At 52.8% G+C, this 18,747-nt stretch overlaps 2 protein-coding genes across 2 annotated transcripts in view; one reads left to right on the forward strand and one right to left on the reverse strand.

Moving 5' to 3' along the window:
• On the forward strand, window positions 1–17,490 carry Ern2 (endoplasmic reticulum to nucleus signaling 2). The gene is made up of 22 exons (XM_005323928.4): window positions 1–96; window positions 2,180–2,285; window positions 2,640–2,673; window positions 2,881–2,953; window positions 3,985–4,057; window positions 4,173–4,280; window positions 4,579–4,680; window positions 5,436–5,700; window positions 7,335–7,413; window positions 7,497–7,644; window positions 7,756–7,877; window positions 8,562–8,717; window positions 8,966–9,125; window positions 14,042–14,126; window positions 14,312–14,501; window positions 14,575–14,674; window positions 14,764–14,963; window positions 16,028–16,175; window positions 16,261–16,388; window positions 16,753–16,876; window positions 16,950–17,017; window positions 17,096–17,490. Exons 1-22 carry the CDS (start codon window positions 1–3, stop codon window positions 17,399–17,401), a joined length of 2,871 nt encoding a protein of 956 aa, XP_005323985.4. The 3' UTR covers window positions 17,402–17,490.
• Window positions 17,484–18,747, reverse strand: part of Plk1 (polo like kinase 1) — a 22,646-nt gene continuing 21,382 nt past the window's right edge. The window contains exons 8-10 of the mRNA XM_005323755.5: window positions 18,426–18,580; window positions 18,150–18,332; window positions 17,484–17,972 (exon numbers count right to left, since the gene is read on the reverse strand). Coding sequence (XP_005323812.1) covers window positions 17,766–17,972; window positions 18,150–18,332; window positions 18,426–18,580 — 545 coding nt within the window. The 3' untranslated portion in view covers window positions 17,484–17,765. The remainder of the gene's footprint in view (window positions 17,973–18,149; window positions 18,333–18,425; window positions 18,581–18,747) is intronic.

Raw genomic sequence — 18,747 nt, forward strand, 5'->3', positions numbered from 1 at the left:
ATGGGGACCGTCGCCCCGGGGTCCGGGTCGCCGCTGTGGCCCGGGCTCGGGCTCCTGCTCCAGCTCGCGGCGCTGCTGGGGACGCTCGGGCCACAGGTGAGAGCTGGGCGACGAGGCAGCGCCTCTAGAGTCTGCGGGGAGCAGGGGACGGGGGCGAGGGCGGGTGAGGGGACAGCGGGGCAATGGGGCCCCTTCCCTTCCTCTCCGGCCCGGGTCACCTCCAGTAGGTCCCTGGGGAAGTGCCACTTGCGTCTGGAGCTGGAGAGGTGTGCCAGCGTGGAAACGCACAGGGAGGCGCAGCGCCCGCCTCTTGTCCACGGAGGGCAGGGAGCAGGGTCCATCTGGAGAAGGGGACAGTCTGGCAGTAGAGCCAGGTCCCTTCAAACTTCTAGGGAGCCTCCTTTAGAGATGTGACCAATTTAAGGATCCCCTGCTGAGACATGCACCTCTACGTTTTTTCAATACCAGGTGCTTGGCAATGCACCCCCCCACACACACCTTATCCAAGACGGGACACCAGGTTCAGAACCTCTGAGAAAAGTGAGCTCAAGGTGATAGGGATCTGGTCCAGCCCAGCCAGGAGCAGAGACATCCAATCTTGGGGGAGCGCAGTCAGGACACAGAAGATGCCCAACCTAGAACCCAACTGCCCAGCCTGGAGCCCCCGCCCCCAGCACTAAAGGAAGGGCCTTGGCCTGAGCTACTCCCCAGCCTCCTTTCCAGCTCTGTGTCCATCCGCGGTTGTCAAGTAATAATGAGAGCCCGGTGGGGCCAGAGCTGGTGTTTCCAGAAAAATGAGAAATGGGAACAAATAGAAAATCTGATTTTTTTTTTTTAGAGTGAAATCTTCCAAATGTTACACAAATTGGTAATAAAAACCAAAATTTTGAACATGAATGGTCAAACGAAATTCGTTGGGGACAATCAGTGTGTAGCATCTTCTCTAAGCCATCCTCACTTCTGCCATGTTGCAGATGGAAGAACTCAGGACCAGAGAAGAGAGGGGCTTGAGCTGGGTGTGGTGGCCCTAAGCAGCTCAGTGAGACCCTGTCTCCAAGTAAAATACAAAATAGGGCTGGGGATGGGGCTCAGTGGCTGAGTGCCCCTGGGTTCAATCCCAGGTACAAAAAAAGTCAGAGGGGGGTGGGTCTGGGAGAAAGTTGCCGCACTCTGCACCAGATACCGTAGGCTCAGACCCCAAGCTGAGGGTCCTGAAGCAGGATGTGGCCTTCGCAGGGGTGTGGCTGGGCCACCCGGATGTTACAATGCCTGCTGTGAGCTCAGCCTCACCCTGTTTGCTCAGGGAGGGGCTACAGCAGGTGAGTTAACCCAGCAGGGGCCAGGTCCAGGCCTCCCTCCCCACAGCTACCCCCCAGCTGTGGTTTGGGGGCCTGTTGGAGTCTGGCACCCAAAGCAGCTGGGCCAGTTTGGGGGGAGGGTGTGGGGCAGAAAGGGTCATTCTAAAAGAGGCAGACATTGTGCCAAAGAGAGAGAGACCAGGCTTAGAGTCCGAGTTGGTAGTTCAAGACCGAGTTGCACCTTTGATTATCTGTGTGTCTTTAGGGCAGTAACCTAACCTTCCTGAGCTTCCTACTCCCTGATCTGTGCAATGGGGAGACTCAGAGATGCAATCTCATAGGGAGGCTGGAAGGATCAGGGAAGTCCTTTCATTAAGAATTGCAGTGTTGGGGCTGGAGTTGTGGCTCCGTGGTAAAGCGCTCGCCTGGCATGTGTGAGGCCCTCGGTTTGATCCGCAGCGCCGCATATTAATTAATTAAAAAGATCCATCGACAACTAAAACATATTAAAAAAAAAAAAAAAAACCTTAGGGCTGGGGTTGTGGCTCAGTGGTAGAGCACTCACCTAGCATGTGCAAGGCCCTGGGTTCCATTCTCAGCATCACATAAAATAATAAAATAAAGGTATTGTGCCCAACTACAACTAAAAATAAATATTAAAAAAACAACTTGCAGTGTTTTTTAAAAAGCCAGAAGGAACGGAAGCCGGGAGAAAGTGGGAATTTAAATACAGTGGGGTCAATTCCATGGAGCCCCCAGCTCACCCTTCCTCCCCCTCCATCCCACCTCTGGGAGAAGAGGGGTCACAGTCCGCCCTGCCTGGGGCAGGAGCAAGGGTAGCCCAGGCCTCTCAAAGGAGCTGACGCTGTTCCCCACCACAGGCCCAGACCCTGAAGCCAGAGAGCCTCCTGCTCGTGTCCACCTTGGATGGAAGTCTCCACGCGCTGAGCAAGCAGACAGGGGACCTGAAGTGGACGCTGAAGAATGGTGTGCCAGGGGCTGCCCGGGGCTGCCCCTGCTCTCTCCTTGGGTCCCTAGTTTGATGGTGGGCATGGTAGGGAGTCACTTGGGCATAGAGAGTAAGCACGTGGGTGCCAAGTTCCCACCAAGCCAGTGTCTGCAGGCAGCTTCCCCACTTCCCAGCTGGGTAGCCGTGGGAAGTCCACTTCACCTCTTGGAACCTCGATGTCCTCACCTGTAAAATGGGGCCAAGGAGCCCACCTCACAGAGTTCTTGGGAGGAGACCTGACATTCCTGTCGAATGCTGGGCTCAGTAAGCACAAGCTGTGCTTCTCAACTAGAGTCTAGAGGGGGCTCATGCTGCGTGTCCTGTCCCTGCAGATCCCATCATCCAAGGACCAATGTATGTCACAGAGTAAGTGAACATGAGGAGCAGCCGGGAGATGGAGACGGGAGGGTTGTTTTGAGGGGGTGCGTGTTAGAAAGGAGGGAAGAGAATTGGGTCTGGATATGATACAGGGGAAGATCTTGGGGCTCCTGCTGAGAATTTGGAGGGAATGGGGACCTTCATAAAATCAGGGCCTTGACCTCAAGCTTCTCCATGTCCTTCTCTGTCCCACAGAACAGCTTTTCTCTCCGACCCTGCTGACGGCAGCCTGTACATCCTGGGGACCCAGAGACAACAGGGATTAATGGTGGGTTTCCTACAGAACTCTGGGATGGCGGGGGCCCTGATGCCGTCAGCTGGTGCACTGAAGGGCACTGGGTTAGCATGGTCAGAATCCGGGTGTCTCACCGGGGATATAAGTCAGGCTCTGAGCACCATGGGAAGGCTGTCTGCTGGAGGGAGCGTGGCCCTCACTGTCAGCAGAGCAGGCTGAGGACATTGAGGGGGCTTCTCAGGACTCTGGTGGATTTAAGGATAAACTTATGTGTCAATTAGCTTTTGCTAAATAACCAATTGCCTCAAAACCAAACAACTCGAAATTTAGTGGGATGATATTTAGGCTGGGCTCGGTTGGGTGGTTCTTCTGCTGGTCTGGATCAAACTTGCTCCTGCACCCGTGGTCCGCTGTTGGTCAGCTGGATATGGCTCCGTTTCTGAAAGTTGGGAGTTGTTTGGCTGGTAACAGGGTATACATACCCTGATCTTACCCTGTCCCCATTATCCAAACCTAAGAAGGATCAAGAGCACATGGACTCCACTCACATAATCCAGACAAGTTCAACTCCAGGGAGAGAACAGGGCAGAGGAGGGTGGTGGGTGGATCTCTACTCATAGCCACATTGGGCAGGGTCCCCTTGAATTTGGATCAGCTCCTCAACCTCTCTGAGTCTTTCATGGCTGTTGACAGTTTTGAAAGTCTCCGTGTGTGTTTTTGAGGAGGGCATCAGGCAGGGATCGGGTGTAACCTGGGGCATCTTGACACTGGGTATGGGACTATCTGCAGGCCCTTGAGAAGCTGTGTAGCAAAGTGGTTGTGTACTGCCTTGGAAGACTGTCTAGCTGGGTATAAAATCTGGCTCTGCCACTCAATGACTGTGTGACGTTAGTCAAATTATTTGGCCTCTCTGAGCTCCAGTTTTCTGGGAAGTGTAAATAATAATAACAATGATGCCTCATGAAAATGTGATTATGAGGTCAACCTCAGAAGGGTGTCCAGCACAGCTGACTGCTGTGTGTGTGTGTGTTTCCAATTCTTCCTGAACATTGTCCCTATCCTAGAAACTGCCGTTCACCATCCCAGAGCTGGTCCATGCCTCGCCCTGCCGCAGCTCCGACGGGGTCTTCTACACAGGTGAGCTCCTCTCCAGTCTTTGGCATCCAGGTCCAGCCAGCGGGAGGGAACCTGGGCTGTGATGGGCCAGCCTGACACAGAGGCACAGTGTTTCCCACGCCATCCCCCTCTGCAGGACGGAAGCAGGACGCCTGGTTCATAGTGAATCCTGAGTCAGGGGAGACTCAGATGACACTGACCACAGACAGTCTCTCTACCCCCCACCTCTACATCGGCCGAACACGTGAGTCAGGCCCCAGATGCTCCCCAAGCTCGGGGCAGCACCCTTCATTCTCTGTCCAGGCCTGGCAGTTGCTATCCAAGTTGAGACCAGGCAGATTGGTTAGTCATCAACAAACATGTAACTCAATGGTGGCGGATACAGAAATGGACAGCCTCCTGCTCTGTCATTGGGATATTCACCAGGCCTACAGGAGGGTGCCCAGGAAGTCCCTACGCCACAAAATGAACAGCCTTCGGGATGGGGTGAGGGAAGCATCACATGGGCACTCCTGGTAATCTTGCTTTGGGGGAATCTCCAGAGTACACGGTTACCATGCATGACCCAAGGGCCCCAGCCCTGCGCTGGAACACCACCTACTGCCGCTACTCAGCAGCCCCCATGGATGGATCACCTGGGAAATGTGAGTGCCACCTTTCCCCAGGCCAGGGAACCTTGAATGGCATCCCTGACCAAGTCCCACCCGTATTCTGACCCACAGACCCCCTCAAGTGCTGAGTGACATACCCCTGGTAGATGATTCCAAGATATGACTTCACCCTCATATCTCCGAGCAAGGTCTCACCATCCCAACTCTTCCATAACCCAAATGACCCCAACCAGGTAGCCTTAGGCCACTCCAGCCTCTAAGTGACCACAAGCAACCCACACACGCTGAGCACTCCCCACTTGCCCTAATGGAACCCTACATGACCCCCAAGAGAAACCCAGCCACCCCCTGGATAGTATGCCAGGCCTTCCCAATGCCCAAGGACTTCACCGGTGCCCCTAAATAGCCCCTCAAATCTTGACTATATCCTTCTGCGTGAGACTCCATGAAGGTACCCTGACACATCACAGCGACACTCCCAGGGCCCTTAACTCTTTCATACTCTAAGTGACTCCAAGTGACTGTGTATCTAGGCCACAATGATGACCCATCCTAAGTGAGCATCAGTCGATGGCTGACTACCCTACATCCCAAGGTTCCTCTCAGATGACCCAGTTTGACTCACGCACATCTGAGTCACCTTTGGATGATCCCATGAACTTCCTATGTCCTGGAAACCCTCCAAGTAATCTCACCGGACCCCCACACGCCTGCACATCCCTCCACCCTGGATGCTCTCGGATGCGTCCACCAGGGCTCTGACCTCTCCCGGCCATCTTCCTTGGCAGACATGAGCTACCTCACATCCTGTGGCATGGGCCTGCTGCTGACTGTGGACCCAGGAAGTGGGACGGTGCTGTGGACCCAGGACTTGGGTGTGCCTGTGATGGGCATCTACACCTGGCATCAGGATGGCCTGCACCAGCTGCCCCACCTCACCCTGGCTCGGGACACCCTGCATTTCCTCGCCATCCGCTGGGGCCACATCCGGCTGCCTGCTTCAGGCCCCCAACATACGGCCACACACTTCTCTGTCTTGGACACCCAGCTTCAGTAGGTATCCACTCCTGGGGGCCAGAAAGGGAGCTTCTGGAGTTTTCCCAGCCCAGACCCAATGACCAGGCATGATGTTCAACCATGACCACCAACAGCACCAAAAAAGGTGTCAAAACACTGTGCCCCCAAGTACCTCCAGGGCCCCCTGGATAGCCCCACTGTTCAGCAACTAATAGGGTAAAATGTGGCCTACGAGTGAGCCTATAGGCCACAGCCCCTCTGATTGCTAGATTCTGTGCCTGGTTATTAAATACTTTAAAAATCACCTTCCCTCATAACACCTAATACTTTGGTGTCTCCATCTTGCAGTATCAGGAGACAGACTGGGAAAGTCTGGGATTGTCCATTTATTCATTTTGTTCCCCAAAAACTTAACTAAGCATTTACTATGTGCCAGTCACTTGCTAGGCTCTAGGAATACAACAATAACAGCCACTGTTCCTGCCTACAGGAATCTCAGAGTGCTAGCATGGTGTGAGAAAGGATGAGATGAGAGAAGTACAGGGTATGGTGGGAATGTATAAGAAAGATACCCAAATTGAGACTGGGGACAGGGGCAGTCATGGAAAGCTTCTTAAAGAAGGGACATGTAAGTTGAAATGTAAAAGGTAAATAGGAAATGGGAGATAGAACGCACGTCATCCAGGGAACAGAAAAAATTAAATAAGCTGGAGCATATAGCCAACAGGAAGTGAAGTCTGAAGTTCTAAGTTAACTGGGATCTTGTGGGATCATGTAAAGGGCTTGAACATTTTTCCCCAAGGCCAAGGAGAAATCACTGGAGGACCCCGAGACCCCTCATATGAGGAAGCGATTTGATTATAGTTTCATTGTGGGAAGCTCCTTCTAGTCGCAATGTGAAGAGTGATTCAGGGAAATATGGACGCTGAGAGGATATGCTTTAGTTCAGGAAAAGGATGATACTTTGGACGAGAGTGAAAAACGAGAGATGGAAATAAGATATAAGACATGAAGAAGTGATGATAGCAAGAATGATTAGGAAGCAGGGTGGCTGTGAACGAGGAAAGGGCCAAGGGTCACACTTAGGTTTCTAGAAGCATGTGGGTGCCATCATTTTCAGGGGTAGGGAGCACTAGAGGAGGAAGCCCGGAAAGAACAGAAGTCGGGGAAGAGTCAGGTGATGTGTTCAGATTTAGAAAATTGAGATTTTTTAAAGGGGGGGCTGGGATAGACATAAATTTATAAATCGTGACTACAACGTTTGTATCCATTTTGCTGCCCAACTACTCGAAACATAGCACTTAAAAAACCGCATTTATTAGTTCTCACGCATCTGTGGGTCATCTGGGTGGTTCTTCTGGCCTGCAGTCAGCTGGTGACTTGAGAGAGCCAACAATCTAGCATGGTCCCCACTCACCTCTCTCCATATGGCCTACAAGGTATCAAACAGCATAGTTCTTTGCTACTTCACCAGGTCTTCCTCAGTGGTCATCTCAGAGTCCCCAAGAACAATACCAGGGAGGAAGCCCCAGTACACAAGCATTTTACAAGTCCCTTCTAGGGACATTGACTAACACAAGTCACCTGACCAATATGGAAAGATCCTCTATGTGGATATCTGAAGCCACACACCACTGTGACCCATTGTTCTCTTTTCTCTCCCCCATTAGGATGACACTGTACGTAGGAAAAGAAGAAGCTGGCTTTTATGTCTCCAAAGCCTTGGTCCACACAGGAGTGGCCCTGGTGGTGAGAAGGGGTCTCTCGAGGGCTGGAAAGAGGAATGTAGCAGGAGAGGGGCCTCCTTCATGGCTGTCCATCTTCTCCCACAGCCTCGTGGACTGACCCTGGCCCCCATGGATGGCCCGACCACAGATGAGGTGACGCTCCAAGTCTCGGGGGAGCGGGAGGGCTCACCCAGCACTGCTGTCAGATACCCCTCAGGCAGTGTGGCCCTCCCGAGCCAATGGCTGCTCATTGGTAAGGTCCCTTGGCTCAAATTTGGAATAAAGGGTCTGTGAGCCCAGATACTTTAGAAGTTAGAAGGCTGAGATCACCTTCAGCCCTCTGATTTGTGTCCCTGCCCCTTAGGACACCATGAGCCACCCCCAGTCCTGCACACCACCATGCTGAGGGTGCATCCCACCTCAGGGAGTGGGACTGCTGCCACAAGACCCCCGGAGAGTACCCACACTTCAACTGTCTTCTCAGAGGTCAGTGCTAGAAGGGCAGAGGGCAGCAGATACATGGACAGCCCTTGGACCTTTCCCTCAGGCTTCTAGGAGTAGCCTGATGGAGGATTAGGTGACCTCAGAGTTTCAGAGAAGACAAACATTTTGTGGTTGTCACTGTCAGAACTGTTAGAAGTATCAAAAAGATATTGGGTTCCTAAACAGTGAAACATGGTTTGCTGTCTTTTATTTTTCTTCAGCACAAATATTGTAAAATATTCATCAAGTGAGAATTTTAAAACAGAAAAACTACAAAAAAAAAAATTGCCTTCCTGGGAGCAGGTTAGATAAGAAGTACCAGTAAGTAGTTCAAGGTCAGGAGGAAGAGCCGTGACTTGGAGTACTAATTCTCAAATCTGGTCGCTCATCAGAATCACCCAGGAATCCATTCCAGACACACCAAATGCAGAGTCTCTGGAGGTGGACGTCTGTATTTTTAATGACGCCCCACGAGTACCTGTATTTTTAGTGACATGCAAGGAGATGCTGGTTTGGCAAACCACACTCCTGGGCACCATGATGTTTCAGCACCACGGAGAGCTCCATGGTTCCCACCATAACAGACCACTCACTGCCCCTTCAGCTAAGCCTTGCCCTGGACTGGGGAAGGGTTGGGGGTTCCACTGTGAGAGGGAGTACCAAGATTGAAAACCGCTTCGTTCCCAGCTCCTGAGCCTGAGTCGAGAGGAACCTTGGGACGCAGAGCTACATCCTGAAGAGAAAACTCCAGACTCTTATCCAGGGCTGGGATCCCAAGACCTGCTGGCAGCGAGTCTCACAGGTGTCCTCCTGGGAGGCTGGATTCTTTTCCTGATGAGGCAGGTAAGCCCATTGCTCTGACCTCAGGTGCATCGTAGTGTCTTTCCAGAGAGAACTCTGCTCCTCTCAGACCACTGAGCCACCCTCTCCCTCACCCCTTTCCAACTCTGCGCCCTGCCTTCCCCCCAGCAGTTCCCAGTCCCCTGCTCCTGTGCTGTGTGGGTTCATGGTCCAGGTGGAGGCCAGCTTAGGTGCGGGCCCTCACTGGGCAGGCCTGGCTGGGCTAAGCTCCCTGAACCCTCATGCGTTAGCAGCAGCAGTTGGCAGAGAAGCAGCAGAAGACTCCCCCAGCATCTGAAGGCCCTGCCATCTCACAGGACGCTCAGGCCCAGCTCCCAGAGGCCACCCCGCAATGCCAGAAGAGTCTTCAAAGTCCCTCCGAGCAAGCCCATCCACCCTGCGATCCTGAAGGTGAGCTGGAGTGAACAAGATGGGCCAGAATCAGGACAGAAAAGGGAGGGGCACACTTAATTTCAAAATGAATTTAATAGAAGCCATGATAGTGGGATGGTTCCACCTAAATAAGATAATAAGAGGGTGCTTTGAGGGCATTGTGTTATTGAGCACCCAAGGGTGGTCTTTATACTTATTATTAATTTCAAAGAACTCTGGATGTAGATAGAACTGAATGTAGATCAAACTCTATTCTCTGTTAACATTGACCAGTTGCTTGACCTCTGTGAATTTCAGTTTTTTCATTTTGTTAAAGACTAAAAACACCTGTCTCATAGTAACCTTTCCCAATGAGGTGATATCATTATTATTTAAATCAGGCCTAGGTGATGTTATTAATATAAAATAATATCACATTTAAAATGGTAATGGTAAGCTATCTAAGTAAAATTTTATTTTATTATTTTTTTTTGATACTGGGGATTGAACCCAAGCATATTTGACCACTGAGCCACATCCTCAAATCTATTTTATGTTTTATTTAGAGACAGAATCTTGCTGAGTCACTTAGGGCCTTGCTAAGTTGCTGAGGCTGGCTTTGAACTTTCGATCCTCCTTCCTCAGCCTCCCAAGCTGCTGGGATTGCAGGGGTGCACCACCACACCTGGCACCATTTTATCTTTTTAAATATTCCTTTCATCTTTTCTCAATTTAAGCCTATCGACAGTCCCTTTCAAAGATTCTGTGGTATTTGGGGATGCTTCCGGGGGCTCAGCACATCTGTGCTTCTCCTGCTCCTCTGGCTCTGGGCGGGGCTGGTGCTGTTGGTGAACCAGGCCTGGCCCCTCCTGGTTCTGCTCCCCCCTCTTCCCCATGCAGCAGCTCCACCTGCTGTCAACTCAGGCTGAAGTCCACCCTGCAGTTGACTGTAGCTGCACCACAATCCCAGTGCTCCCCTGTGTGCTCCCCTTCCTCAGGCCTCTGCTGAGAGGGAAACACTCCCCTTCCTCGGGATCAGTGATTATCTTGTGGGATAGAACCTTGGGCCCAGCACAGACAAAGCATATGCTGTAGGACTGAGCTACACCGCAGCCCAGGCCAGCTCTTCTCCAGTGTCCCACAGCCAAGTTGCCTAAGCCCTGAAGTATTGTAATTCTTGTCATTTTAGAGATTCAAAGTGGGTCCAGGGAATAATCACCCTATTGCACCCCAAAACCCTCATCTCCGTTTGGAGATGACTTTAGGGTGGAGTGCAGACAATCCAGACTCCATCTTTTCCCGGGTCGTTTTTGTCAAAGGGTGCTGCAAACCCTCCTTGCCATTTTCCTTCCGTTACCCCTCACACCCCAACTCATCAGGCTCCAGTCATTGAGGAGGTAGAAATTCTTTCCCCAGAAGTCTCCCCAATTTCCATCTAAGTCACTAGATTTCAGACATCCTCTAGAGAAGTAACAAGGAAGAAGGAAAAGAATCTCAGAACTTGAGTCTCAGGTCTGACTCAGCCAAGACAGCCTTGTTATATAAAATACCAAAAATTATTTATGCACTCTAGGGAAAGAGTCAGGGTGATATCGATGTTTTGGGACAAGCGCCCAAGAAAAATCAAAGAGATTAGCCTAGATAGAGCCTGGTAATTTTGTTATTAAACTCAGTAGAAAAAAAATAACTATATAATACTAGATTTCCTCTGTCATTTAAAGTCTTTATAGTTCTTTCACTTCTTTGTTTAAAATGTGAATAAGCTTGTTATTTGGCATTTTCATGCACTCTAGACAAAACCCAGAGAGAACAGGCGTTGATTATGTAGTGTGGAAAACGCTGTGGTGGTGGGATCATATAAGGAAGGAGTTTCGGGAATTCAAAGAAGGGGCACAAAATCCAGACTTGGGAAACAGGAAATAACCTAGATTCGAAGCCCAAACTGGGAGCCCAAGAAGGGGGAACTGCAAGTGAGCCCCAAAGAGTGGGACACAAACTAAAATTCAAAGATTACATTCTGCAAGTGAAAGTAAGGTTGCAGATTCATGCTCATGGACCAAGTGGATAGAGTAAAGCAGCCACCAAGGAGACAATAAGGAATGGCGGGGACTGTGGCAGTCTGGGAACAGCTGCCCTGCTAGTTTATAGCAGGGATTATGCTGGTCTAGCTTACTCCTATGACCATTGGCAGAGAGCAGGGCTCACTGAATGTTTGTTGGATCAAGACTGACTGGGCACTGGAGATTAAAAAACAGCACCTCTCATAAATAGGTATGAAATGAACGTGTGCTAAGCCACTGTGAGGAAAAGGCGGAGTTACTGTTAGTCTGAGATTTGCCCATTTAGGCAAAACCCAGATAGAACTATTTCGGAGTCCACAGTATCAGAATCTCAGTTAGACCTGGGAGAGTCAAAATATGGCTCATGGAGAAAAGCTCTTGAGAACCCACTCTTCAAACATAGCCTCCACCCCAGCACTTGGGGCAGCCTATTTTATTCTTAGGACACAAATGTCAAGCTCAGGAACTCTGATCTTGGAAATCTCAGCCCTCCTATCTCAGTAGGAGAGAGGGACATTTCTTATGAGTGTTTCTATGGCTAACAAATCACTTAACACAAATGCATGTACCCGTGCATACTTGGGTGTCCTTCAGAACTGCCAATCGTGTCATACATCCAACAGCAAGTGGACATTATCAAGCCTGAACCAGAGTGAGCCTGTTTCTAGCATTTCCTGTGTACAGGCACTGTTCTAAACACTTTGCATATATGAACTCACATTAACAACATTCCTGTGCTGTAGGTACTGTTATGATGCCTCTTCTATGGAAGAAGGCAGAAAAGCTTAATGACACTCTGCATCTCACCTCCAGGCTCATAGAGCTACTGAGTGGCAGCTCAGGAGTTCAGACAGGAAAGCTGTCTCCAGCCTGTGCTCTTAATGGGCTGCTGTGGGATCCTGCCCTGTCTGAACACTGGCAAACACCCATGAAAGGATGCGACTATCTCTAAAGGTTCCCAGCCTATGTCAAAGCAGCAGCAAAATACAGTGTGTGCTCAGGACTTCCAAGAGATAATTCTGACTGTGTCATGTCCCCGACATGACAACTTTTGAATGCTTTATAACTTACCTCTTACATGTGTTGCCTCTCTACTATGATGCTGCAGAAGGCTGATAAATACCTGAATTCAAGGTCCTCAAGGCCTTAAGGCTGGACTCTGTCTAGTACCGAGGGTGCCACTGAACATCAGTCTAGCAAGCACTGAGCCAGCATTTATCCTACACCATGGGCATCAAGAACAGGAAAAGCAGGCGTACAATAGAATGGAAACCAGATGACCAGCACTTGTTCCAACAGGTTTTCAGTCGATTCTGTCCCCGATTTCTGAGCTGCCACAGACAGTACAGGTGATGTGCTTTCTGCAAAGCCCTGAATGCATTCATTCAAGTTGGATGTCCAGGGAACACCAACTTAGGTTACTGCATGCATATTGCAGAGAGGATGAGAACGAATGTTTAGCAAGCAGTGCTAGAGCATGGCTTGGGGCTGGTTTTAGTCAACTTTTGGGGGGCCATGACTTAAAGACCCAAACAGAAAAATTATAGAAGAGGAAAAGTTTACTTAAGGGCTCACAGTTTTAGAGGTCTCAGTCCGTAGACAGCCAGATCCATTCCTCGGGGCTTGAGTTGAGGCTGAACATCATGGTGGAGTGTGTGGAGGATGGAAGCAGCTCTCGTGATGATCAGAAAGCAGAGAGAGAAACTCTGCTTGCCAGATACAAATATATACCCCAGCTGGATGCCATGGCGCACGCCTGTAATCCCAGCAGAGGTTGAGACAGGAGGATCACAAGTTCAAAGCCAGCCTCTGCAATTTAGTGAGGCGCTAAGCAATTCAGTGAGACCCCAACTCTAAATAAAACACAAAATAGGGCTGGGGATGTGGCTCAGTGGTTGAGTGCCCCCAAGTTGAATCCCCAATAAAAATATATATATCCCAAAGCCATGCTCCCCAATGCCCTCCCTTCTCCAGTCACACCCCACCAGCCTTCAATTACCACTCAATAAATCCCACCAGGTGATTAACCGATTAAGGCTCTCCTAACCAGACATTTCTCCTCTGAACTTTCTTGCACTGTCTTCCATGTGAGCTTTTGGGAGACACCTCATATCCCAACCATAATAGGGCTTTTCTTACTGCTTCCTAACCCTGATTTTAATTTGCTTTTCCACTTTTTCTAGAGCCGATTATAGAACCAGAAGCGAGTAGCATGTTCTCAGGGCCTATGCTCTGCACAATTCAGGGGTGTCATATAGTTGGCTGTATGGAGAGCGCCCCTTACAAACCTACAGACCCTTGCTCCCCTGAGCCCACCTCATCCATCCTAATGGGAAACCAAGGCCTTCTGGGGGTCCCTTGCCACCTTAGAACTAACTCTGGGGCCACAGAGGCTCCCAGTGCCCCGCTTCTTCCTTTCTGGCCAGTCTTTTCTGTAACTATGCTCACTCTCATCATGCTGCTACTGCCAAGTTCACCTTCCTGTTTGAAGCCAGTCCAACCTCAATTAAAGGATTCAGTTACAACTGGTGGAGGTGGGGCTAATGGCAGAGAAATTCAGGGGGAAAAAAAACAAGGCAGAAGATGCCAGAAAAGAGGCTAATTCAGCAAACATCTTCCTGCCCCCTCTTCCCATAGTCCTTCAGTCTTCACATTAATATGATGTAGGGTCCTTGACATTGCCCTGCTTTACAGATGAGAAAACCCAGGCAGAGAGGTCAATTAACTTGCTCAAGTACACAGGAAGGAAGAGCTCTTGGACCTGTTAATCTGACACCTGGGTGCTGGCTCTTACCCACCAGGCTGAGCATGGAGGGGGAGGTCTGGACTGGACAGAGGGGGGCTGTGGGCAGCAAGCAGAGGCTCCCTGTGACACCGCCATCCTCTGTTCCCTAGCCGAGCAGCTCACTGTAGTGGGAAAGATTTCCTTCAACCCCAAAGACGTGCTGGGACGCGGGGCAGGTGGGACATTCGTTTTCCGGTAAGTGGCAGGCAGGCAGGAGCCAGGCTACAGACAGGGCACCGAGAGCCTTTGGCCGTTACCTCTTAGGGAACCATTCTTTCAAGACTCCCCAGGGTGGGGACAGGCTGACCCCTCTGCTCACAAGTTCCTACCCTTTCCTTTATCTGCTCTCTCGAACCCCTGTCCCCTTACCCACCTCCCAGGGGACAGTTTGAGGGTCGGGCGGTGGCTGTCAAACGGCTACTCCGAGAGTGCTTCAGTCTGGTTCGGCGGGAGGTCCAGCTGCTGCAGGAGTCCGACAGGCACCCCAATGTGCTCCGCTACTTCTGCACGGAGCGGAGCCCCCAGTTCCACTACCTTGCCCTGGAACTCTGCCAGGCCTCCTTGCAGGAGGTGAGCTGGGAGCTCAGGGAGGGCAGGGGGTCCTGGGCTGCATAGTGACACTTTGCCCTTCCATGTTACTCAGTATGTAGAGAACCCTGACCTTGGCCGCTGGGGCCTGGAGCCCACAATGGTACTCCAGCAGCTGACATCTGGCCTGGCACACCTGCACTCCCTACACATAGGTAACTGCTGGCCCTGCCTCCTGTCCCCAACTTCCACCTGCTCTTCTCCTGCACCAGCCACCAGCTCCCTCTCCATGCCACCCCTGTAGTGCACCGTGACCTGAAGCCGGGCAACATTCTCCTCACCGGGCCTGACGGCCAGGGTCAAGGCAGGGTGGTCCTCTCGGATTTTGGCCTCTGCAAGAAGCTGCCTGCCGGCCGCTGCAGCTTCAGCCTCCGCTCGGGCATCCCTGGCACCGAAGGCTGGATGGCACCCGAGCTCCTACAACTCCTGCCCCCAAACAGCCCTGTGAGTCTTCCCGCCTGCCCCAGGCCACAGGGCTCCCTGTGTCCCAGCTGCCTTCCAGAAGAGGCCCTACCCCACTTGCTGAGTGATCCACTGCTCCAAGCCTCTGCTGCTTGATCTGTGCAGAAGGGCTCTTCTTACTAGGGCAGTGGTTCTCCAACAGGGAGATTTTGCTGCGCAGGGGATCTTAAGATAAAAACCAATCTTCACTGATTCACAATTACTGGGGAACTGATGTGGGAAGAAAACGCCCAGATCCCCGGTACCCAGTGGTTCTGATCTAATTAGCTGGGGTAGAGCGTCCTGGGTGTTGTAGAGTTGGGTCCACAATCACTGATGTGGATGGAGGGTTCTGGGGAGCATCCGCTGATGTAGATAAAGCACAGAACAGCTTCTGACCCCATGGGCACTGGAGTTGGGGACCCCAGGGTTATAGATTTTGGAGTCACAGTGTGTGGGTGGAAGTTGAATTCATAGGTGTAGATAATACCAAAGGACAGTCACTAGAGAAATCACTTCCACTCCCCAAATCAGGAGAAAGCTCCAAGTGGTGGGCTGGAGATCCAAGGAACAATGCACTAATGCTGCAAGCCCAGAAAGTTTATTTTTTTAAATTACTGGCCACTATTTTGACATTAGGGGAAATCCCGCATAAAAATCTGGATTTGGGATTCTCTTAGGGGGGAAAAAAAAATCAGCTCTGCCATCCTAGCAGAATCTCCTGGGGACGATTAGCGGGAGCTGGGGATCAGCTGGCAGGGTCAGGGCCAATGCCAGGTCTCCAATGCTCACCGTCACCTACTGTAGCCTCTGTCACCTACTGTAGCCTCTGTCATGCTCCCTGTGCACCTGCAGGAAAGAGCGGGAAAACCCAAACCAAAAACTCTGCAGGGTCACAGGTGCCAGGTGAAGAGCCAGGGGGGTCTTCAACAGAGCAGAGGGGAAGGGACCTAACGCCAAGAGATGCAGCCCAGGACATGGCCAGGAGTTGTAGTCTGAACCAACCCCTGAGGGGATTTAGCCAGGGTGACTTCCTCCTCCTCATTCCCGTCTCTCTGGCCCCCCAGACCACTGCTGTGGACATCTTCTCTACAGGCTGTGTGTTCTATTATGTGCTTTCTGGTGGCAGCCACCCCTTTGGGGACAGTCTTTACCGCCAGGCCAACATCCTTGCAGGAGCTACCTGTCTGACTCACCTGGAAGAAGAGGCCCACGGTGAGGGAGACCTAGGCCCAGCAGAGAGGGAGGAAGAGGGCACGAGGCTGGGTAGGCCTGAACCATCCTTCCTTCTGCCCCCCAGACAAGGTGGTGGCCCGGGACCTGGTGGAAGCCATGTTGAGCCCTGTGCCGCAGGCCCGCCCTTCCGCTCCACAGGTGCTGGCCCACCCCCTCTTCTGGAGCAGAGCCAAGCAGCTCCAGTTTTTCCAGGTCAGAGGGAAACCTTGGGAATGGCCCCCCAGAAGTCCTAAGGTTGGGTCCTGATCAACAAGGGAAGTCAGCGGAACTACCTGTTCCGTCGTGCCCAGATATTCCATTCCATTGTGTAACCCTGACCAAGGGGACTGTGCCTCTGAACCCATTTGCTCCTCTATACAATGGACACATGGCACCTGCCTTCTGGGTAGGTGGTAAATCCCAAAGGTGCAGCCCAGCAAATCCAAGTCCCCAAGAGACAATGGTCCTGACCACCCTAAACCAAGAGGCTCTCTGCTTCACACTCCTACCGCGAGACACTCCTAGCCTTGGGGCGGCTGGCACTGATCACAAGGCTCAGGAGCTCTGTGGGTCCTAGGACGCCAGTGACTGGCTGGAGAAGGAGTCTGGGCAAGGGCCCCTGGTGACGGCGCTGGAGGCGGGCGGCTACAAGGTGGTCCGGCACAACTGGCACAAGCACATCTCCGTGCCACTGCAGACAGGCAAGGCACACACCTGGGGTGGCCAAGGGGAGCCCATGCGGGGCAACTCCAGAGCCCGTTTCTCTGCCTACAGATCTGAGAAGGTTCCGGTCATATAAGGGGACATCGGTGCGCGACCTGCTGCGGGCCATGAGGAACAAGGTATGTTCTGGGTCTGGGTGGGGCCTGGATCCTGGAAGGGGGGCCACAGCTGAGCCAGGGTCCCCTATCACCCCCCAGAAGCACCACTACAGGGAGCTGCCGGCCGAGGTGCAGCAAGCCCTGGGCCAGGTCCCCGACAGCTTTGTGCAGTACTTCACCCAGCGATTCCCGCGGCTGCTCCTCCATACCCACCGCACCATGAGGAGCTGCGCCTCGGAGAGCCTCTTCCTGCCCTACTACCCGCCAGCCGCGGAGGCCAGGGAGCCATGCCAGGAGCTACCGGGAGCTGAGCCAGCAGAGGGCGCAGAGACAGCCTCCATCCCAGCAGGCAAGGGAGTTGGGCCTGCAGCCGATGCGGAGGCCGAGGCCCATCTCAGTCCCTGAGGAAACCAGGGAGGCCTGGCAGCCTGGGTCTGCTGGAGCACACCTTCCCTGAGCCCGGGCCCCTCAGGGAACACAGCCACAGTGAAGATTCACGTGTGTTTAATGCGTATAAAGCTGAGGAAGGGGCAGTCCCGATTCAATAGAAATTCTCTGTGCAATTCATCTGGTGGGCCGAGTGAGAGCAGGAGCCAGAACCCACACCCCAACATGTACAAAAATAACTTACACACCCCACCTGCAGGGCCACGGAGCTCCTGCCCAGCCCCCAGGGCTGGGGCACACTACAGAAACTGCCCACGGGAGCCAACCAGCGTAGGCCCGGGAGCTGGTGGGGGTGAGGAGGCGCCAGTCCAGAGGGGGAGGCCTAGGAGGAGGCCTTGAGGCGGTTGCAGGCCGAGCGCGAGCTCAGGAGCTTGTCCACCATGGTGCGGGCGTAGCGCAGCCGGCTGGCCAGCTCCTTGCAGCAGCCGAACTCCTCCAGCAGGCTCAGGCGGTACGTGCGGAAGTCCCGCTTCTCGTCAATGTAGGTCACGGCTGCCATCAGCGGACACAGGATGAGTTTGGTATGGTCCTGGAAGGAGGGAAGGGAGGCAGGAGATCCCAGCTGCCAGTGTGCACAGGGGACGGGGGAGGAAGGCACCGCAGCTGGGGGAGGGGGAGCACCGCTTGGCTCCCGTCCAGTGCCTGCAGCGGAGGACCAACACCCACACTCCCGACCCCCCCTCCACCCTTCTCCTGTCCCATCTACCTGGAAGAAGTTGATCTGCACGGTGCCATTGCTCAGGTGCAAGATGATGGCGCTGCGCGTGCGGAACCAGGTGCGCAGGTAGGGGAGCCGCGCGAGCTCGTCACCCTCGCGGGGCGTGATGTTGGCGCCCGCCTTCAGCAAGTGTTCGCTCATGTAATTGCGGAAGTACTTCAGGAGGGTGATCTGGAGGGAGAGTGGGGAGGGGCTTCTGTGACTGAAGCCCTGCTGCGCAGTGGCCGACCCCGGCCGCCCAGAGCCGCCAGGGGCTCAGCTCACCTTCTTCATCAAGGAGTTGGGGTGGGAGCTCACGGAGAGGTAGGACTCGGTGCCGTCGCGCTCTATGTATTGCAGGCTGTCCCCGTCGTCGTACAGGATGAGGCGTGTGGAGTCATTGAAGAGCACCCCTACACTGTTGTCACACAGCTGATACCCTAGAGGCAGGGGGAGGGAGACCTCAGAAAGGGGAAGGAAGCGGGGGACTGGGGACTGGAACTGGGAGGCCTGGGATGCAGACAGGAGAGTTCTGAGAGAAGGGGACCTGGGAGCCACAAAAGGCCAGAGCTTGTAACAACTTCAAGGGCCACTGGCTGACCTGAGC

Source organism: Ictidomys tridecemlineatus, chromosome 10 (genome assembly GCF_052094955.1).
Source record: "Ictidomys tridecemlineatus isolate mIctTri1 chromosome 10, mIctTri1.hap1, whole genome shotgun sequence".
Taxonomy (NCBI): Eukaryota; Metazoa; Chordata; class Mammalia; order Rodentia; family Sciuridae; genus Ictidomys; species Ictidomys tridecemlineatus.